Source organism: Leptinotarsa decemlineata, unplaced genomic scaffold (assembly GCF_025532065.1).
Source record: "Leptinotarsa decemlineata unplaced genomic scaffold, Ldec_3_MD MMD2_tig00001064_RagTag_RagTag, whole genome shotgun sequence".
In the NCBI taxonomy this organism is placed as follows: Eukaryota; Metazoa; Arthropoda; class Insecta; order Coleoptera; family Chrysomelidae; genus Leptinotarsa; species Leptinotarsa decemlineata.
This window is the reverse complement of record NW_027412558.1, coordinates 9,273,739-9,297,691: the sequence shown is the minus strand read 5'-3', so window position 1 is coordinate 9,297,691 and position 23,953 is coordinate 9,273,739. Positions and strand designations below refer to the sequence as shown.

Below are 23,953 nucleotides of genomic sequence, written 5' to 3'. Positions count from 1 at the left end.
TAAAAAAGATAAGAACTTATCTCTCGATGGTGATTCTATCAAATTACTTCTTCACATCCCAAAAGCAATTAGAGTTGTTCTCGTCTTTCAACACTCTCTAACACTGGGAAGGGTGTAAATTATGGTAACTTTGTCAGAATTATTTTCTTCAACTTTCTTGATGATTTCTTAACCTTTGTTTTGATCTGAGCCTGTTTTGAAAACTACGGAAGTGTAGTTGAGTTTTCACGAAAATCAGGTTGTGGCTTTGTACTTGTAATTGTAATTCGACAGCTGAATTCCTGAATATATTAATATCATAACATTCCAAAAGATTGAGTTTCAAACCTTTCACTTCTGTGTGATACTTCATACCCTTGGTTGAAGCTATGTCCCGCTTCGTCAAAAGATGGATTGTGGATGTGAAAATGGTCTTCATATAAAAAAAAACATCTTCGGTGTTCTTTGGTTCGTTGGAGAAAAGTTCTTCCCGTTTGGCCAATATAAAGTTTCAGTCAAGAGCTACAAGTCAACTGTTTTTAATATTTGAGTTTTCTTCAAAGTCTAATTCGCGTATGTCCTACAATGGGTCATACACGACATCAACGACAAAGATGGCACTCTTGAACATGCATTTCATATTCCTAGGAGAATTTTGGAATCAGGACTCATTGATTGAAAATTGGTGAGTGAAGGTTTTTTTTTGTATGTAAGTTGGTACCTACGAACTATCTTGATTCACATAAAACCTGCATATTCTCTCATTTTTGGATACCTAGGATAATTTATTATAGTATGTAATACACTCCATACCAGAAATCAGCTGTTTACAAGACATTCATTTGTTTATTCAAAAATCAAAGGCAACGAGTTGGGAGAAACCCATGGAAGACTGTACTTTTAATGTTCAGTTTACGAAAAATCGAAGTATCGTTATTTATGTTTTTGAACAATTCAAGATTAGGTCAAGAGTCAAAATTATTTATGTCTTGTAAGCTGACTACGAGAAAACTTAAAATTTCAAAATCTCTGCTAGAGATATTTTTCTTATCTATGACCCAAATTGTTATGTTATGATAAAGTATCTCATATCTTGCAATTTCTACAATATTCAACAGATCTTGCACAAATTAAACTTGTTTGCTTTAGAAATTGTTAAGTGGAATGAATGAGTTCTTCTTCAATTACTTACTCCAAAACATGAATAAACTGCATGAATTACGCATTATGATACTTAAAAATGAATTAAAATTGTTTTATGGTAATCATAACAAATTTTGTTTTTTCTTTTGCATTTTGAATGCTCTCAGATGCTTCCAATGAGATAGATATTACCTAAATATCAAGAGCGAACTTCGCTGTTTTTTTCTCATAAGAGAGAGAGATTATACAAATATATACGATTCACTAGTATTGAAAACCTTCAAATTTTCATAAAATTTCGTTTCACAAAAAATATTCTTGTAAGTTTTACAAACAAATACGTTTCGATTTGGGAAGAGATATGACAGATTGATTTGATTATTACTACTTCGGATATGATTGAATCAGAATATTAAAAAAATCATTTCATATAGGAGTAATTGGAAATATCCCCTGAAGTAACAAATATTGGAATAAACGGCTTTGTATTCGAGAAAAAATGTTCAAGGGGGAATGTTCCTCAATTTGGGTTATTACAGCAAATGGAAGTTTGAACAAAATAAAGTTGAAGATAATTCATGAGTTTTTCAAATTCACTTCGAAATGTATTCAAATTGATGTTTCGAATGTTGGGTTTTAATTTTTAAAAGGGTTTGTTTCTAATTCACATATGGGCAACATCGCCTATATCAAGTTGAAATAATTTATACGTACCTAGATATTATACTTTAAAAAAGGAAAATTATCTTCATAAATCAACAATTGAGGCAAAATATAAATTATAGTTCAATACCACCTCCACAAGCCACATAAACAACAGTTGTTTTGTTATTTATTTATATAGAGGAAGATAGGTTAGGTGCACAAAATGTCATATGTCACAGAATGTCTCGGAACTCGGAACATAAGTAATCAGAACAGCACGCCTCTGAAATATGTCATCTTTGTTTGTCTCATACAGGTAACAGATTCATTGTCCTTTATTAGCTATAACCGATATTGCCAAATGGTGAAATAGAAACGAATCCCTTTAAATGTTGAATCCATTAATTCATTACTCTTTTTTAAGTATAAGTATAAGTATTCAAATAATTTTTTAAAGAAAAAGGTTGAAATGATAACTTTAAAATGCGTTGTTTTAGAGCTCTTTTATGAAAACTACTTCATTTTCGTCAGGAGGAACATTCCCCATTCTAATTTTTCTAATTTTTTCTAATGAAATATTTTCATATAATTGTATGGCCCAGGTAAGAGAACATCAAAGTAGCCCCAGTTAGGCTAGTCATCAAAAAATCTTTCCTCTCCTGTGATAAAAATGTTATAGACCGGATTGGAATCACGAAAAGAAATATAGGTATCCGTCTTTCTCTGAACACAAGAGAAATTGTCGCCTCGGACAAACCGACAAATCATTTCTAGCCGAACATGCTCTCAAAAAAGGCTCTCAGATTATCTCATTCTATAATACAGTAATACTCGATAAAACTCAAAATTACTATCCAAGAATATATATGGAGGCAATAGAAATTCAGGAAAATAGGAATAATTTCAATAGAAAGGGAAAGGCAATGAACATTAATGAAATATGGCTACCTGTCCTTAGTTGCTAACAAACAAAGTCAGATAGTCCAATCAACAGAAACAAAGCGACGCTCACCTTTGATGATATGAAACCGAAGACTAATTCCAGCATCATAGTTTAATAATAATAATATACCCTTTATTATTTCATAACCAAAACAAAAACACAACATAACTTATATATTCAACTTACAATTGAAATAAAGGGCGAAGTTCATCGTCCTTAATGACATACATCACGTAAAATGTTCTTCCACTTAACCCTGAAAAGGAAACAAATTAAAGAAAAGAAACAAAAATAAAAATATGATTGTTGTATCACTTTGGCATCAATTTATATTATATTAGACAATATTTGACAGTCCGAACTGATGAAATGATTGTTATATATAAAGATATTATATACAAATACTTACGTAAAGAGTTTACTTCACCTATTCCTTACAAGATATCAATAATTTGATTCAATCTCAGTCTAACAATTAGTCTTCATATTCAGTTTTAAACTTTGGGAAATTTAATTTTTTGAGGGGATTGGGGACAGAATTATACTTTCGACAAATTTGGTACCTGAAAGACCGCCTGAACACTTCCATTTTGAATTTTGGCATTGCAATCATATTTTTATATCGAATATTCAGGTTATGGATGTCCGTACGATATGTGATTTTCCTATGAAGATATGAAGGTTTTTTTGTTACAATTATTTTATGGAAAAAACAGACAGCGTGAAGTAAACTTATTTTCTCCATGTTCAGCCATTTAATTTCTTGAAGCGTATATGAGATGCTGTGTGGCCGACCAATACCAAAAATTAACCCAAGGCACGAGTTTTGAACTTTTTTAATCTCATTTTTGTGTTGATTGGTTAAACATGGGCCATAAAGAACATCCGCATAATTGAAAACTGAAAGCACCAAAGATTCACATCAGGACTTTTTCACATAATAAGCCACAATATTTGGGTTACCTTAAATGATTTTCAGTGCAGAATAGGCACATTGTAAGAGTTTATCTATAGTTTTGTAAAATCTTAGACCTACATCCATCAAAACACCAAGATTTTTTGCTTCACTAACAATATCTAGTGGCTCATTTCGAATGCAGATATTCACAGAGTTATTCACTATGGAACGGCAAAATCTCGGACCAAAGATCATTACATTTGATTTACTAGAATAAATATACAGTGGTCTGTTGCCAATTCAACAAATCTATTTATATCTGCATTGACAATGTCACAAGCATTGTCACAAACATTCTGCGTTGAGAGAAACTCAAGCATTTCGACAATTATCTCATCGGCTTTCATGTCTACCGCAGTAGTAGATGAAACGATGAAAATAGATACTGCACTAAAGATAGTTTATTCTTGAAGTAATTAAGTACATCTTTTGTGATTGCTATGTCGGATGAAGGCATTCTAGTTACATCTGATTCTTGCACTATTTTTCCCAAAAATATCCCATTTTTTGCACACTCAATGAGTATGAAACATAAATATTCAAACAATGATAAAGCTTTCAATATTTCGAAGTGCAAGTTCGTCCAGGATATTCAGACGAAGATACGCAACTCCTACAGCTGGAACTTTTTTCAACACAAATAATTTGAATACACCAAATTTGACACTCTGTTAATATATCTATAGGCTTCATGTTCCGGACCTACTTGTTATATTTTTTCGTCACATTATACATCTTAAAATTTGTTCAAGTTCACAGAATCGGTGTCAAATCCTGACTAATAAAAATTATATCTAGTTTCACCTATAAACAAGTTGACCACAACTATTACAGAAAGAAAAAGTGGGTCTCTTTGCAAAGTAATATTCTTGCATTCTTAAAGTAATATCTTCGACTTACTCGGTCAACTGAAACAAGAATTGTTATTAAATACACGGGCATGTTTCTGGAAATCATCATCATCGTGCTTCCGATTGGAACGGAGATAGTGAAATTAACTGGACCTTAATGATATCTATCAAGACTACAAGAAAAACAGTCTAGTGTTACAGAGCAACAATGTATCAGTTTCAATTATAATATAAAATTACTACTGTTGTTTGACAAAACCTTCTCATTTCAATACATAGGAGTTTCTGTTGATTTGTTTGGAAAAATTGTTCACTCCTCTAGTCAATATCTTCATTCGATGGAAAACTATAATTAGGCTGTTTGAAGGTGGTTGACAATGTGAAGAGGGGATAGGTGAAAGCACTCGAATGATCTATAAATAGTCAGATCTTGGAAGATTCCCTCATTCTTTTTTTGTATCAAGATGGAGTAGTAGAAAGCCAAAAACTTTCTTTCCCAAAAATTAATCACTCCTAATAATATAACCCCTTCAATTCAAATAAGATTCCTCTTGGCTGGGATTAAATCAAATAGGTGAATGAATGTCATTACGATGTCATCGATGACAGAAGCAGATCAAGCTTATTCCGTGACATTCAAAATCGTAATTCATGAATTAATTGTGTGTATTTTCTATAATGTTATCTAATTTGGTACTGAAGAGCCTAAGGACAAGTGTCTTAAGGCGAAACATCGATGTATGCCAGTGAGGGTGACAGTGTTCCATGTAAGTGCAATTTGTTACCATTCATTTAAAGTAGAACTCATGTGAATGATATCTGATTTTTATTCCACAACGAATGTTTGAAATACAAACTGAGTAGAGAAAAGTATCTTTTGTATAATTCAGTGTTCATATAGAAGTATTTGTTTCGAAAGAATTTTTTTTCTTTCGTGTAATTCAATGTTTATATGAAAGTAGCAGTTTGTGTCTGAAAGTTACTTCTTTACATGATCTACACATCCATATATATATATATATATATAGTTTTCAAATTGATCACTTCCTTCCTTTCTTTGGAAGATTCCCGCATCTTTTTTTTTTGTATCAAGATGGAGTAGTAGAAATCTCTCTATATCTGTAGAGTAGGAAGGGTGAGTGTAAGCCCACGCACTTAGGCCACATGTGACCCATTGTACATCCTTTCCAGGAGTTGTCCTCCTAGGTCATCGTCCATCCTGTCCTTTCCAGGAAGGTGGACAGGTCGCTGGGAGACGTCTCCTTTATATCGGCAGGTGTAGGCAAAGACTCGCCGAACACACACTCTCTTATTGACGATAACTTCGGGCACTCGCACAGGACATGCCTGACATTCTCATCTTCCTGTTCACACATCCTGCATAGAGGTGTGTCCACTAGCCCCATATTATGTAGGTGTTTCCTTAGCTGACAGTAGCCAGTCAGAAATCCTACTGTAAGGCGTAGATTTTTCCTGGTCATCGCCAGATATTTCTTCGGCGCCAGCTTCCCAGGGTCGCTCAAGATGATCCTGGCAAGATTACATCCTTTGATTCCATCCCATCTCTTTAAGGATTGAGCATGGGTGTAACATTTGACTAGTTCCGCAATTGTCGAAGTCATCAGGCCGTGGGTGCCACTGGGTCCTAAAATTCTTAGGTCAGCCGCTTCTTTGGCTAAAGAGTCGGCAATGCGATTACCTTTACTCCTGTCGTGCCCTTCAACCCACCTCAGGATAATGTTATTATCTACCGAGGCTTTGGCTAAATCTTGGTGGCACTCTAGTACTATCCCTGAGGTAACATGCTGTCTGTTCAAGGCTAATAGTGCTTGTCTGCTATCAGTGCAGATTTTTATGGTTCAGATTCTTTTCTTGGTTATTTCTTTTGTGGCGATTGAGATACCAGCCAGTTTTATTTGGACCACGCTGGTATTTCTTCCCATTCCCCACTTAATCCTTAGGCTTAGTGATCTGGAGTACACTCCACATCCTGAGTCTCCTTTGGTTTTTGAGCCGTCTGTATAAATCCGTATTGCGTTTGTAGCATCTGACTCTGTGTTCTGCTTAATTTGTATTTTGTAGGGTTTATTAAACACAAACCTGGGTTCAATTGCATCACTTGTTGCCTGCAGCAGAGGTTGCGCAGTAAGCGCTTCCCGCCATAGGCCCAGCCTCAATTGACCCATTTCTACTTCGAGGTTTACACCAGTCGTGCGCATTCGTACCATGGCCATTAACGCAACCTCCTTAACGTACAGATCCAGAGGGGTCAGACCCGTGATCAATTCCATTGCCGCGGTTGGTGTTGTTCTCATGGCTCCTGCGATGTTTAAACAAGCCATTCGCTGTATTTGATATAATTTTTGGATGGTCGTTGCTTGTAGAACTTTCGGTCCTCATGCAATGGCTCCATACGTTAACATAGGTCTTACTATTGCAGTGTAGATCCAGGCGACCACACGGGGTGAAAGACCCCATGCACGTCCCACTGTCCTCCGACAGTGCTCATAAGCCACGTATGCTCTTTTTGCTCTACTCTGTAGATGAGAGTTCCATGTTAGCTTCTTGTCGAGGATAGTACCAAGGTATTTCACTTCTTCAGAGAAGTTTAGTTTGCTTTTGAAGGTTTCGGGAGGTTTCAAGCCCGTTAAACTTCTTTTCCTGGTGAAAAGGACCATCTCAGTCTTCTTGGGATTGATCGACAGTAGAGTAGTAGAAAGCCAAAACTTTCTTTCCCAACTAAAATATGTTAAAGACACTCAGGTTTCTAGACACTAACGGAAAATTTCAAAAATGAAATAAGATGAATATAATAATAATTACAATAATTAGAAGAATTTTTCAAAGTTTTGAAAATTTCACAATATTTTAGTATTGACCCGTATTTCTAATACTGATATTTGAAAATGATGTCAAATGTTCAGTTAATAGTAAGAGATCACAATATATTGGGTTGTTTCGAAAGTTCTGTCCGTTTTTATCAGTCTACTTCAAACTTAATATCTCAGTTAATACCCAGTCAATTTGTTCGAAATGATCGCCATTTGAATCAGAGTACTTTTGCCAACGTAACACAAGTCGATTGCTTCCGTCAGCATGAAAATTGGGTGCTCGAGATTCGATAAAATCGACGAAGGGCGTTTTTGCCTGGTCGTGATTGGTGAAAGTTCCATCGTTGAGAAAGTTATAGAAGTGCTTAAAAAGATGGTAGTCAATTGGCGAGAGGTGTGGACAGTATGGTAGGTAATGACGGTAATTTGTTAAACGTGCGGACGGGCGTTGTCGTTGAACAGGATCGTAACTATTCTGTTGACCAGTGTCGGCTGCTGCTGACGCAATCTACTGTTCATTTCGTGGATTTCCTCACAATAGAACTCTGCTCAGATGGTTTGGTCGGTTGCAGAAAGTTATAGTGAATCACATCTCATCAGTGTCCAACCAATGTCCCGAACGTCTCCTGTTGTCGTACAGAACCACACGTGGCGATCTAATCCAAAAAAGAATAGTTTTGGTTGTGCAAAAGCAATGAAGAACAGACCTCGAAACGTGACAATTTCTATCGATCGCACAAATAGTGAGGTGCCCACTTTTCGAGCTTCCTGACCTGTCCAGTTCGATTTGAATCGTCAAAAAATGCATGGGAACTGCCGCCCAGTTTCTTCGCCATTCCACGCACCGTTTGTGATGGATCAGTCTCCACCATGGTCCTCAAACCGTCGTCCTGGATTACTTCAGGTCGACCACTTCGGAGCGAAATTTCACAAACCAACGTCAAACAGTTAGAACAGTGCGTTCATTAACACAATAATTTCCTGGCAATAATGCCTGGTTAATTTTTCGGGCTGTTTCGGCAGCGCTTCGGTTCAATTTGAATTCGTAGAGAAAACTGATCAAAAATCGCCTAACAACATAATATAGTAATGAGCTGATTGAAGGCAAAAATTAAAAATTGGAACAAAAATCAACCGGATCAATGTATAGAGTGCAAAATTTCCTATCGATCGGTGTATACCACGACACAGTATAATAAATATTCCCTAATATAGGTATACTAGTTGTTGCCCGGGGCTTCACCCATGTGGAATTTGGTAGTTGTAGTACTAATTAGTACTATGTTGCTATCGCTGCTGTTCCAATGTTTTGACTGAATCAGAATCAACGAACTTAGGCGTGCACAGCGTTATAAAACAGTGCTTTCAAAAAATTGTTCTACAGCGCCATCTAGTGGCGAGTTACAGAAAAAGTGATAGCCTAAAAACCTTCTCTATGAAAAATTACTTATACATGTCAAGTTTCATCACGATCGGTTGAGCGATGTAGAAGTTTATCACTTACCAACCAACCAAACAAACAACAAACATGCATTTTTATATGTATATTAGATTGTGTAGAAATCCTATGAATGATATCTGATATAATTTCATAACGATTTTTTGGAACACAAACTGAGTAGAGAAAAGTGTTTTTTGTTCAATTCAGTGTTCATATGAAAGTATTTGCTTCGAAATAATTTTCCTTTCGTGTAATTCAATGTTTATATTAAAGTAGCTGTTTCAGGAGGAATGTTTCTTCCAGTTTTTGTCTGAAAGTTACTTCTTTGCATGATCTATACATCTATGTATATTTATAGTTGAACAAATCAAATCCCAACAACACATAAACACGTCATTTCCGTCCTCATCTCCTTCAATCACCGAAACGACACACACAGAAGATCCCTCCACCTGCCATTTTTAAGACAACGACCCGCAGTCCGATTCTCAAAAAATAAACATCAAAAACATAGGAAAACATGACCAGAACCTTTACTAACAATCACTATCAAATGAGAAGAACAACAGCACTTCAACATTATTTACATTTTGAAAAGTTATCAATAATTTTAAGCAAGGTACGTACAAAACAAAAAATTATAAACATTAAACAAATGAATCAATTTAAAAGAAAAACAACAGTAATACAAAAAATTGTATTCTTTTCTAGGAAACCAGTCAAATATCCAATGTGTTATAAAAATTTTTTTCAAATAAACAATTGATAAAGCCTCTAGCCAGGGGAGAAACATCTTGATACTTAATTGAAAAAACTTTTCCATTTTCTGAAAGAATCCAAAACCCAAGAACAACGAAACATTTATGTATAGAGTTACTTCTTTTAAAATTGACTACTTCCTTCCTTTCTTTGGAAGATTCCTACATTTCTTGTATCAAGATGGAGTAGTAGAAAGCCAAAAACTTTCTTTCCCAACAAATTGTTAATTAACCCTTTTTAGTTGTCCTTTCCACCGTAAGTTTTAAGATGGAATTGGCCGATACTTGATGAGAATCCATAACTAACGTATTCAGAAACACATTATCGTGAGACTTTCACAAAACTGTTCAGTGAAAATGTCACAATAAAGTGTGATCAATAAAGGGAGTCAGTTTGAACAACAGGAATATAAGTACATAATAATTTTGTTTGAATAATCAAGCATTTATACATGACAAAAACGGACTTACATTCATTATTAATTCACCCTGAGGATACCTCTATTCTCTGAGTTACAACTTTAAACAAACAAGATAAAAAACAAAAGATGAAGTGAACTCACAACTAGCAACTGAGAATGTTCATTCTCGCATTCAGATAAAAAAAGAATAAAAAAATGCAAAGTTCTTGTTGCCGCGTGATTAATGGATTCAATAATAAATAATAATTCAATTTCTGAAGCCTTTAAAAACTCCCGCTGGCCCAATATGAAAAACCATATGATTCATTACTTGGGTTGTTTTGTTCATGAATTGATTACCCTTCCCCATTCTTTCCTTTTAATACAAAAACTAATTCTGCGTGAAAATATTTACTCAAGAAACATTAGACATGAAAAAAATTTAACTATGCCACAACATCGCACTGCTCAGTTTCAGAGATCATTTCTTTGTGGTGCTGTAAAACTCTATAATTCATTGCCCGAGCAATTGAAGAGAATCATTATCAGGAAATTCAAATACAAATATAAAAATTATATCTCTGATAGTCAGTAATGTCAAATTTTGCTCATTGGACAACAGATCAATTAAATTTAATTATATATCAACTCTCTTTAGAAGGTAATCACAAATTATTATTTTTATTTACGTTAGAGTAGCTTTGAGCTGGACTTCGCCAAGCAGTACCATAATCTCCTGTAACCTATTTTCATTTTCAAATATATCTTTGTATTGTTTTTTTCTTGTATTATCAATAAAGCCGATTTATTATTATCATTATTATTGTTATTGTTACTTAGACTCACACATGTGATTTGAATAACATCACATCGATTCAATGATTGTTGATAATAACCATTGTGAAACTGATATCCAAAATACTGACAACTTCAGTAAACGGAAGGATAGTTTTTCATACGACACCATCATTCCATGTAGATTAGTTCAGAGCGCGTATTATTATGTTAAAAGCGACAGTGAATAAGTGAAATGAGTCAGGTCATTATAAAGTGCAAAACAAGTAGTCTTTCACTGCTACTTTTATTGCAAGGCAACCATCATTTATGTCACCCATATTTAGAAACATGGAGAGTAAAGGGCTGTTGCGCGTGATATTTCTAAGGCCTTTGACCCTGTGTGGCATGATGATTAGCTGGCCAAACTTCGATGCTATGGCTAGTCGAATCATTTTTGTATATTGCTCTCCAGCTTCCTGAAAACATTCCCTGTGACCGTCGATGTATATCTCGCGAATACTTTTACCATCAACGCTGTTGTTTCCAAGAGATCCATATTGTCCCCATTGGAAGAAACCAAGAATCCAATATATTGCTTTGCTGACGACAGTACTCTTGTCTCGTCATTCCATTTGGATTCCAGGACATCGGCTGAAGACACACATCTTCACCGGCAGCAGGAGTTTGCATATCTTATTGAGGATCCAGAGGTGCTTCTCGAAAGCTTGGAACATTGTTCCGAACTAGAAAACTGTACAAACCTCAGCAACTTTCGATGCTTTATGAAGCTCAGATTAGACTCTCTTTGGAGTATTGTTTACATGTATGAAGCCCCCCCACCCGAGTATACTCTGAAGATCAAATCTTATCAGTAGTGCTGGTTTGAATCACGAATGTATTTCTGGACTCAACAGTGAAGAAATACTATGACATCTTTCCACATGATCTATGGGATCAACAAAATATTCAATTCACGAATATCAATAATGAACGAGGATTCCCAAGGCAGTCCGATGCAACGCTAAACTTTGACATCGACCACCGAACAAGTTTCTTTCTCATTCTTTCACTGCAATAACTAGTTGAAACCACAATAAAAAACTTCCTCAGGCTTGCCCTTTGAGGACAGTTGAGTCCAATACATGCGTGGTTCAGCCCAGTACCACTGATGATACCTTGGCGGGTCAAGACAATGCTGTCTGATGTTGGATTGTGAACACTTTGTTTTTGAACAAAAAAAAAGGATTGCGTTGTAATTTGTTTTGTTGGTGTTAAAATCAATAACATTATCATTGTCATGCAAAAGAAACACAAGAAAATATGAGACTGAGGGAACCTTGTTGACTCGTATTTATGTTTCTGTACATTCGCCATTAAATTATAGAGAAATAAACATTTCTTGTATAGTGATTCTTAATCCGGATGGAAAAATTAATCAAGTGAACGAACACTAATCATCAAAAGCATATGCGCATTCACTTCAAAAAATGCAGTTCAACCAGCATTTCTTCAGGTTATTATGAACATTATTGAAATGAAAATCTCTTCTCTCGTTATTCGATCATGTCTGATTTATTAAGAGCCCCGTATAAGGGCAACAGGTAGAGCCAGGTAAGGCATTCCGGGAACCATATCCCTTAGAAGGTAGGTGGTAATTTGTACAGAGTTATTTTGGAGTTCTTCCTCCTTTGTACCCGTCACGATCGTTTCTTTTGACTGATCGTTATTAGGGTCCGGTTCGCCTAATAAAAATGAACACCTGCATGCTACAAAATTCTTTAGAAATTTCGTTAGTTAATTCTGAAGCCCATTTTAGTTTTTCGTCAGTATTTTGCGCTCAATTTCGAAGAGATCTTCACAGTTCTAAGAGTTGAAGATTCAACGGGGCTCTGTTCACATCATGTTTGAGTTATCCTCAAAAATATCTCAAAGCTCTTCAACTATATACGAGTATTTTTAGTACGATTGTCCTCTTTATAAAAATTTAAATCTTGGTAGTTATGGTTTTGATAAATGCAGTCGATATTTTGATTATTGAAAGTGCATGTTTTTTGTTCGCAATTATCGCAATAAACTATGGAAATTAGAAGTGCTACTGAGTAGCAGCAGCTGCTACACATATTCATTGTCTGAAAAACCAAATTCCAGATATGTAAAACGTTTTTGATTTGTTCTCGAAATGGATGGATATGAAGAAATTCCAGAAGATGTAATTTTGGCTTATTTGGCGCAAAAATCTGAAACTGCCAAATCCTTTATCCTAAGGAGCAGGTACTCTATGTTGAAAAGTACCATTTTACTGAAGAAATATGTAAACATAGCCAGTTTCTCGAAGGTTATCGCATTTCTCGAAAGAAAAAATATTGGTTACAGAGTGATAGTCTAATCAACAAGTTCAAAAACATGAAAAATAGAGATAAAGGTCCTAAAAATATGAGCAATAGCTCATTCAATTCGGAATCACCTCTAGAAAAATGTTTTTAAAGGATTTTGGTGCAGGTAAAAAAATTGCAATTGTTATCAACAAAATAAGATTTAAAAAAATGGTATTTAGTTTTTCGATAATAACTCAAAAAATATTAATATTTAAGCAATTTTGAGAAAAAACCCAATGAAGAGGAGGAAATTTCCAATAAAAATGTCCCGACTTCCGAAACTCTATCTCCATTATTTATAATTTTAATTTGACGTTGAAAATAGGGTTCTGCGCGGCTGCCGCTAAAGAGAGTTTATCAAAAGAAATAATTTTTTTAAAACATAAAATGTCATTTTAAAAATTTGAAAAAATTTCGCATCTTCTTAACACTTGAATGAATCGAGTCCTGTAGAAAAAAAGTTTCATCACCATTTTACAAAAAGTTATTCAATTGTTAACTAACAAATTTTTTCCCAATCTCCGTTGGCATAAATAAAATGGGATGAAAAGTATAAATTATTGGCCTATAGATTTTAGACTTCGTGGAGCCCTTTTGATATATATAGTTTATACGATCCTGCAATAAAAGTTCATAAAAATGTATTTATTTGTTAATTATGATTTTTTATAACTATTGCAAAATGAAATATCTAAAAATTATTGATGAATTTTTTTTTCAATTGATATTTGGTTGTGTCTGTTTTCACATCCAACAATGGCAGTTATTAACATAGGAAATGAATTTTTTACGTAATTTGTTTATTAAATTGTTTTAAACAAATAGAGAAATTCAATATTTTTTAAATTTTTTTTTGCTATTCCGTTGTCTAGAGATGATTATGAATTAAAAAAAAATGTTTTTCACAATTTTAATTTTTAATTGTTTAAAATTGATTTTTTTATATTTCGATTGTTTAAATAATTAGTTAAGAAATAATTCTGCTTTTAAAAATCATGATTTACACTTTTAAATAGTTTGGCAAACAAATTTTTTTTATTCATTATTTAATTGTTTATTAGTTTAACCATTTGTTATGAATAAATATTGACCATCGTTATATTTTTTTCTGAAGCAGAAAAAAATTATTAAAACAGCTATATATAAGTGTCATGGAATTTTTTTTGTATGATTGTATGAAAGTATCAATTTAATTTGCTGTATTTTCAGATAGCAACAATTATATGGTGCGTGTAGACGAAAAGTACTAACAAAAATGTCAATCGATCTGATAAACAACAAAGTAATGTTGCTTGTGAAAATTCCAGAACACACATCAATTATACAAGTCACAGCATTTGGCGAACTTCAGCGTTATTTGCTGAAAATTGTGAAAACATTACAAATTTGAAGAAACACGGTAGCTTAGGTTTATATAGACAATTCACAAACAAAATCAAAACTGCCAGATCATTCAGAATATATCATATGAAAACAATTAATGTAAAATGGGAGTTTCACCTTCTTGTTCTGACTTCGACAAAAGGCATTCAAATTTCAAACAATTTGAATACCTTCAATATCAGCATTTGCTCAAATTTTCATATTCGTATAAATAAGAATGTTGCTACAAATATTCTGTTCATTTCATTATTTCAATACTCAATACAAGTGAGAAATGAAATGTTTGAAATGTTGTTCTACAAAGAAAGTTAAGTTAAAGAAATAAGTGTCATTGATTTGTTATTCTACACGGGTGCCTAGAACTTTGTCACCTGGTCTAATAAACAGTATTTTCCAGACTTGATATGTAAATTACTATTCTTTGGAATCCATCCTAACTTATTGAGTTCATTCAGGGTTTTTTTTCAACTTTGAAAGATGAGGCTCTCCAAATGTGGTACAAAACATTTTATTTGAAATTGTATACAAATATTTTATCCACGTCTATCTCGTGGAGAAAAAACCAACAGACAAAAGCAGTAATAATCTGAAACTGAAATTTATTTTTAGAAATATCTCCATTGTCTTGCAAATTTCACATTTCCAATGTGCGCGCATTTTCAGAAGAAATATCTTGGTGTTACTATAATCAAATTATGTCAGAATTATTTAAAAGACAAGTATCCACAAGCATCAGCTATAAAATAACAGTTAACACTAAATTATACCACAAATATTTGAAGTTCACCTCTAACATTTCTACACGGAGGAATCTGGAAAATGTCTGCCTGAAACCTCTACTTTCCTAGCTTATACCTGGACGATCATTGGAGTTTATCGAGTACTAGATAATGCTCTCTTAAAAAGGTTTATCTTGCAGATATACTCTTGAACAGGCCTGTAGACTCAATTTATTGTAGTTAGGTCTTTCTCTTGGACAAACAACAGGCATCTGCAAGATTTTGTTTTGTGAGGAAACTTGGACAAATTTTTGTCGGAAATAGGTCAATGTCCAGCCTGAAATAAGACAAGGAAATGGCTGCGCAAGACAATTATTTTATTTCAGATCATAAGTCATTCATACAATCTCTCGAATATTCGTCTTCTAGGCATACTTATAACAAAGTTGTTTATTTCATTAGTATGCGGTTATTGACAGAAAACAAAAGGTTAATATGTTACCAAATTTGGAACACAATACTATCAATGGCCTTAGCAATTCCGTCTGGTGATTCAAAACGTTAGTCACCAATACCAGATCGTCTTTAAAACAGAAATTCCGTGAACAATGACAATTTACTTTGAACAGCATATAATACTAACTGTTATTAGCTGAGTTGAATTAGTTGTTTAATTTCTTAAACTAAAAAGGAATTATTTTTGGGAACATTCATTGAAAAAAGCTTTTTTGGTTTTTTTCTCTCCAAAATTAAACAAAAAATTTAGAAAACTTTCAAAAAAAAAAAAAAGAAAAAGTACCAATGAAAGATCTCTATAAAGATATGTATATCAACCACACAAGTTTCTTTTAGATTAAAACTAGAAAAAAAATCACTTTTGAAACAACTATTTTCATTGTTCATGAATATTATATTACACAAAGAAGTGATTTTCGTGTATTTCAATTTCCATATTGTTTAAAAAGAATGTTTTTCTTTCAGGTAATTCGATGTTCATGTGAGAGTAGTTGTTTCGAAAGGTTTTTTTTGTATCTGAAATAAACTGAATTGGAACTCAAAATAAACAGAAGTCTGACTGTGAGAGAATTCAACTATAAACAATAGAACTGTAGCTCACTAACCAAAACATTAGACCTGACAACTTTGAACACGGCGCTCTTTGCGATTTCTTCTTCACCTGCAGGGGATTGATTCGCAATATTCCGCAGTCTGATTGCATTACGATTTATATGTGAAATATTCGATCTTTTTGCTTGTGGCATTGTAAGTATCAGGTTCTTGTGATGCACTGTTTGGAACCTTTGGTGTAGTAATGAATATTACTGGAGTTGAGTCCCCAAACCGTTACGTTTCGTTTTGGTTGCTTCTGCGCAACGTTAAAAACAATGCTTGGACACCGATGAGCCACCCAGGACTTCCCAAAGATGCAAACTCACCATAAAAAAGACCTTGTTACTGTAGTGTGGTCAGCGTCTGGTGAGATTCACTATAACTTTCTGAAACCAGGTCAAAGCATCGCAGCATTGTGAGCAAAAATCACTGCCTGAGAATAAAACGAATTGAGAGTCGACGTTCTGCCTCAGTCAACACACTTCCCAGACCTCTCGCTAACTGACTACCATATTTTCGAGCACTTTCTCATCGGTAGAATCTCCGCCAGGCAGGGCCTGGCAAAACGGCTTTCGTCGACTTTATCGAATCTCGAGAACGCAATTTTTATGCTGTTAGAATTGATTGACTTGTGTTATGTTGGCAAAAGTACATTGATTCAAATGGCGCTCATTCCTATTGAATTAAATAAGCATGTACTGAGATATTAATTAGAGTTTAAAGTAGACTCATCAAGAGGCACAAAGCTTTTGTAACAACCTAGCTGTGATGGATATTGCTGACGTTGCTTTAGTTATGACATAACAATTACTCATGCGCACAGAATCATAAATGTAATAACCTCAATTGTCTTTGCACGCACCATGACAACTGTCATAACCTAATAAACCTAACCTCTTCAATTTGTTCAATCTTCAAATTTTTCTTGCTTTTTCGAATGTTTCAGTAGTTATTTTGTTATTTCCGGCGGTGACAAATCCAACAAAATTCATGAAAATCGTTCCAGCCGTTCTGGAATTATGAATGGTGTGATTAACACGATTTAGCGATTTTGTTTCAAATATTAGGCTCAGAACGGAAACAACACAAACACTACCAAAACTGTAACACTATTTTCATCGAGTAATTCATAAACTAAGTAGGCGTGATGAACTACTTTGATGACGCCACCTTCATTATTGCTGAAATTCGTCCCAAAATTTGTCTGTTGATTTTTCGTATAGAAGTAACACTATATTGTAATCTGTTTAGAAAAATTCTCAGAATAAAGCGTTATTTGAATGATCTCATGGAGCGAGTTCATAACATTACCATACAAGTTTTCAATTAATTTCCATGCATTCATTTAGATTTTGGTTCCTTAAATCTTCCTCAACAACAAAAGCACGAATTTCTAATACTCAGTTATTATTAGGACATATTTTATCATAGCAGTTCACTATATTCTTTATTATTTATCCTCATTTTAAACTTGATAACGGGTTCAGAGTTTGAAATTAATGTTCAACAATATCGTTTAAATATAGTGGTAAAACTAAATATAGACAATAATAATTACGACTTATTGAAGTAATTCGTGAATCATTGTTTTTCTGAATCAATGTTAATACCGAGTTTCATTGACTTGATATCTTGTTGATGGAACTGGTGACCTAATATCATAAACATTCATTAGGAAATGGAACTTATTGTATATACAAGGAGTATTTTTACAATAATAACATAGTAAGAGTTGGTCTACTCAAAAATAGTTTATTTTTGTCTCTGATAAATTTATTTGATTTTATTCAACTACGTCACTGTAATAGAGCTTAGTAATGTCAGAAATTCACATTTGGGTTGAGATTTTCATTGCAATACTATTGATGTTTCTTGTTACTCATAGAGTATTTTCCAGGTGTTCCTCACTAATTTGTTCACTATCATTCAGTTCCTCTTCAACAGACATCCTACTGATTTTATTTCAAATGATTCGATATATTACTTATTCAATTTTCAGGTAGTAACCTCGCCACTGCTCATTTAGGTGAAGTGGTTAGGTACATATCTAGAATGAAAACTGACGTGACCATGTCTTTCAAAGTCGTCGATCCTTATTTATTTTCTTTTTGGATTTTTCATTTCAGGCACGTACTATTTTTTCATCAGATATCAGATAGTTATGAAAATTGTGATATCTCTTATTATTTTTCTGGAAACAGTTGGTCATTTTCTAGAAAACTCAATAATAATAACTTTAGCGATTCATTTTTAATCTACTCAATCGTAGAAAAACTCCGTCCTTTCATGGGTCTCTTCAATCTTGGGAACAGAAAAAAGTCGCAGGGATGCAAATCTGGTAAATACGGTGTTGTTGTTGATCAAAAAAATACGAACATGCAATGGCGACTGAACAGTTGTACCGTAATGCAAACGTTATGAATACCATACGATTTCTTCGAATTGCTTTTCGTAAGCAGCGCATAATTTCAAAATAATACTCCCAATTAACCGTACGACCATGTGGCGAGAACTCTTGATGCATTGCACCACGGTTATTTCACAGACAGACAGAATTCGATACTTTTTCGATAGATTGTTCGATCGGCTAGCATCTTCAGAGGTCTGTGTTATCGGTTTGAAGCGAATATGACAGAAGATGATAGTCAATCGCGCCGGAGAAACATCTGGAAGAAATTCCAACAGAAGTCGACCTAAAAACCTGAAACAGCAGTTTCAAAAGATGACCGCGAAAGCCTAAATTCCTTCATTGCACATTATCTGCTCATAGTGTGGAAATAATTAGTATCGAACGAACCCATTTTGTGACATGAATCCCACCATAACTTCTGAACCACTTAATATTTTTGGGAATGAATCATTTGAAGAAAAGCAATCGTGTGAAAACATAAAGGGTGTTTCATTGAGGATAAAACACAATGCTCATTGAATACTGAGGTACTGAGTATACGATGTGAGGATAATCCAAGGTCTTCGTTGCCTTATTGCCTTTCATGATAACTACCGCACTAGTGGACGAAAGGTCAGACATAAAAACCTATGGAGCACGGCCAACAAACCTGGAAATATTTTTGAAACAAACACACTGTATATTACCGGTTAGTTTTAAAAACATAACTTTCGTTACTCTCTACAAATTTTGTTTAAACTGAAAGAGGCGTAGGTATTTTTTTCCCAAACATGTTGTTGTTTAGACATATCCAAAAGTTTATTTCGACCTTTTTCAACATTAATGGGACCTTATCTGCAAACATGAACATAAATAAAAAAGCTCTCAAGATATTGTTCTTAGAAGGCATTTTTCAATCAATGCGTTGAGTTCATCGTCAATCCGCATATCACTCTCAAGTTATTCTGTTGGTGTTTATGTTCTTTGTTCGTAGCCGGCCCTTGAAAGGTTTAAAAAGATTAGAGATAGCTGAAGTACCTGAGATCTCACCTGTAGTTGCAAATCACTCAGATTATTAGGAGTAAGTTTTCCGTAAAGCAGTTTTTGTTGTAATAATTATTATCTTCTTTATAGTGTACAGAGTTGCAGGTGTTACAGTTTGCCGAATTGTTGTGAACTTTAGGACAGATTGTGTTAAAGTTGAAAGGGCCATGGGGGCTTTAGTGAATAAATATACATTTTTTCAAAGTGGTAAGAGCTGTAAATTAGCCAGCTATAAACATATAAAGCATTATTGTTTTTTCTGATTGATTCATTGACTCGCCTACTTGATGAAGATCCATAGTAATTGATCACTGCTTTGTTAAAAATATTTCAAATAGTTTACTCAAATTCAATCCATTCATCCTTGAAACAGATATTACAGACCACTATTCGATTATATTACAAATTATCACACCTGAAACAAAAACTAAACTACCTGAATATTTAAAATTTAAGAAAATCAGACAATCAAAAACATAAAATAGCTAGTGAAAACCCATTGGAAGTCTACTCAACAGGTGATATTGAAGCTGCTACTGAAATATTTATTGAAAAAGTGAATAAAATCGTAAAACTGAGTACAAATACTGTGAAAATCAGACGACGAGATACCAAAAGGAACCCTTGGGTTACTGATGGTAGGGGAGAGGGGGGCAAGTTGTTACAAAATTAATTCTAGTTATTTTCATGTAACATGCCCCCTGTGGGGGCATGTTACATGAAAAAAAAATCTAAAAACTCCAAGCAACAACTTTATTAAGTGGTCATGGAATGAACCCTTTTACAAAAAGTGCCTACAAAAAATATAATAAAAGTAACACAAAATGCAATGAAATAAAAAATAACAATCTGAACAAACCTGTTAACAAGAATATCAAACTAGTCGCTATCGGACGAGCAGTGAATACAAGTGTAAAAATCGTCGTCTTTTCCACAACCAATATGTGCCCATTTTTTACACACATACACTGAATCCATTTTTCGTTTTTACATTGCGAAAATGGAGCTAAACATACCAGACACGACGATTCCTCATCTCCTTCCGAACTTTCAGAATTTGATTTTTCGAAGGTGTTTTTGGTGATGGTGTTCCGTTTCTTGCATTTTTCATCCTGCTTTTTGATTCACCTGATATGTTTTTTTGGTTGCCCCCACATTTCTTTTTCTTTGTATTTCTGTTTGTTCCTCTTCTAGAGCTGCTTTAATGGGAGTATCAGTCAATACAGCGAAAGTTCTTTTTTTCCGACCTTTTTTTGATTTTCTTGCCATTGCTTTTGTATAAGGTTTCACCTCTTGGGGCGATAAATGAGTAGGTGCCAAATCAACAGGTTCATTTTGCGCCAAGTTAATATATGTGCTTGTAGAAGGTTGCTGTGGAGAAGGAGTTATATGTCTTTCGGTGCAAATAGGTGAGGGATCTATGTCTACTCTTGCGTTTATATTTTCTGTTATTGACCTATTTGTTATCTCTGCAGGCAAGAATTCATCATCTAAAAATATTTCCCTGTTGAATGGCCAGATTCCAGTCACAAAAAATCCTTTCTTTATATTAATAGGTGTAGCAGCAAGAGGAAATGCATCTTTGAGAACGGTAGGTATGTCGTAAATGTTCATTACTTTACCGAGATTAGATCTTAACCATGCATCTGCATCACCGTTGAAATGTCTTTTGAGTGGGCCAAATACCGTTCTATCAAGTGGTTGCAATTTGTGCGATGTATGTGGCGTGAAACTTGAAAGAATCACTCCATTTTCTTTGCAAAAATTCAACACAGAGATAGACAAATGAGACTCGTGATTATCCAACACCATCAAAACGGGGTTCTCTTTGCTACATCGTACAAGTTGTAAGACCGTAATAAATTTTAGCAGAATGCTCGGTATATTTGGCAAGCTCCTCTTCTTCAGCATTGTTAAATATTTTTCAGGCCGTAGCGTAACCGACTAAGCTCTTGTTACTGTTTTCAACGCCTAACTTTGATTTTCTTTTCATATAGCGGTGCAATGTCATAAAATTAACTTCACCGCGAGTAGCAGCATCCCTAATTGACTAGTGTTCTTGTGAAACTGATTGCGCTGCCATTTCAAATTGTTCCGTTGGAATAACACCCCTTGTGGTTTTCTTGTTGTAAGTTCGCACCATGTTAAGCAAACTGAAAACAACCAAAACAATTGAATAATAGAAAAATTTAATAATATTCTGTGTTTGGTAACATGATGTACGAAAATAAATGTATACTATTCATTACAAACAAATTACTATCTACAAAATATTTCTGATCATATTTGAATGTTTAGTGGAATCATAAATTATAATAACCTTGAATTGTAGGTATTTCGATATATGCTTGCATCAAAGTGTCCGGGGCAAGTTTTTACAGTAACAACTTTCCCCCAGTTTTTTGGTAAATATTGGGAATCAATTACTAGCAACAGCATGCCAAGAACGAGAAATATTTACGCTTCAAAACTATATAATACACATATTTATACTACTTACCAATTTCTCACAAATGGAAACAAAAGCCAACTGACGGTACAGTTTTAGACCCGAAACCACATTCTACGCAATAACACGACGACGGATGCCTTGATTGAGTATCAGTATCCGTTCACAGACCGCGGGTAGGCAGAGCCCGCTTTCCGTAAAATATCAGCAACCCATTATACTTGCTGCGTTTTAAAATGAGTGTGTAACAACTTGCCCCTGTAACAACTTGCCCCCCTCTCCCCTATACTTGAGTCAATACATAAAAAATCGAATTATATAAAATAATGAAGGCGAATCCAACTGAAGTGATTCACACAAATACAATCAATATAAAAACAAAATTCAAAAAGTAATGGATGAATCTAAAATTAACTATTATAAAATAAAAATTGATGAAATAAAGGAGATTCCTCAAAGTTGTGGAAAACAATAAACGAAATTACAAACAAAACAAATAATATAAAAGAAATAAGACAAATCTATTTAAATGATGGTAAAAAAAAACTCATGATCCTCTACAAATTGCCAATGAATTCGTCGGATACTTCACGAAAGTTGGTCAAAACCTAGCAATTAACATTCTGAAAAGGCCAAATTACAGAAAAAACTATCTGAAAAATAGAAAAATGAATTCTTTTTTGCTAGAAGGAACCAACGAATCAGAAATCGAGCGAACCATATTGAACCTAAAAAATAAAAAATGTCCCGGAATCGACAATCTCCGAGCAGAAACTTACAAATTAATAGCTAAAGAACTAGTAAAACCATTAACTTACCTGATAAACTGGTCCTTCAGTAGTGGGATATGTCCAAACCCCTTCAAAATTGCCATTATAACACCAATATTTAAATCTGGAAATAGAACCAAATTGGTGAACTACCGTCCAATATCTACTGTTACAAATTTGGCGAAAATTTTTGAGACTATCCTGAAATCGCGAATCACCGCATACCTAAATAAAAATAATATTTTATTTAAAAATCAGTACGGTTTTCAACAGAGCAAATCAACTGTAGACGCCATATCAGTTCTCACGAATCACATTAGTAAATACGTAAATAAAAATATACCATCTCTATGTATATTCTTAGATTTGGAAAAAGCTTTTGACACTGTCAGTCACGATCAACTGCTAGAAGTACTGAACAGCTCAGATTCAGAGGTTTACCTTACTCACTACTGTGCAGTTATCTGAGTCAAAGAAAACAATGTGTGAAAATTAAAGACGCGATGAGTGACTTCCATACTGTTGAGTACGGCATACCTCAGGGAACCGTTTTGGGTCCGCTACTTTTTAACCTCTACCTGAACGATATTTTCTCACTGAATGTGGAAGGTGATATAATCAGTTTTGCTGACGACACTGCAATTATTTATCAATCGAAATCATGGAATTCTCTGAAATAAAAAGCGGAAAAAAATTTCAAAACTATAATTAAATGGTTCGAAAGTAAATTATTGAGTATAAATATATCCAAACATTTTACATTACCTTCACTTCGTATGCCAAAAATCCACCAGATTTCAAATCACTTTCAATAAAATACGATGATGTAGAACTTTCCTTTTCATCAGTAGATAAATTGAAATACCTTGGTATATATATTGACGCTCATCTAAAATGGGATGCACATATTGATTACGTAGTCAAAAAACTACGATTCGTTACAGATTAAAATACGTGAGACCATACCTACAAACAGCCCAGATGCGA

At 34.1% G+C, this 23,953-nt stretch overlaps 1 protein-coding gene across 1 annotated transcript; it reads right to left on the bottom strand.

The window, feature by feature from the left end:
- Positions 1 to 20,464: 20,464 nt before the first annotated feature.
- Positions 20,465 to 22,334, bottom strand: LOC141482422 (uncharacterized). Its single transcript, XM_074175636.1, has 2 exons — positions 22,248 to 22,334; positions 20,465 to 21,900 (listed from the first exon to the last, which is right to left on the bottom strand). Exon 2 carries the CDS (start codon positions 21,656 to 21,658, stop codon positions 20,855 to 20,857), a length of 804 nt encoding a protein of 267 aa, XP_074031737.1. The 5' UTR covers positions 21,659 to 21,900; positions 22,248 to 22,334; the 3' UTR covers positions 20,465 to 20,854.
- Positions 22,335 to 23,953: the final 1,619 nt, after the last annotated feature.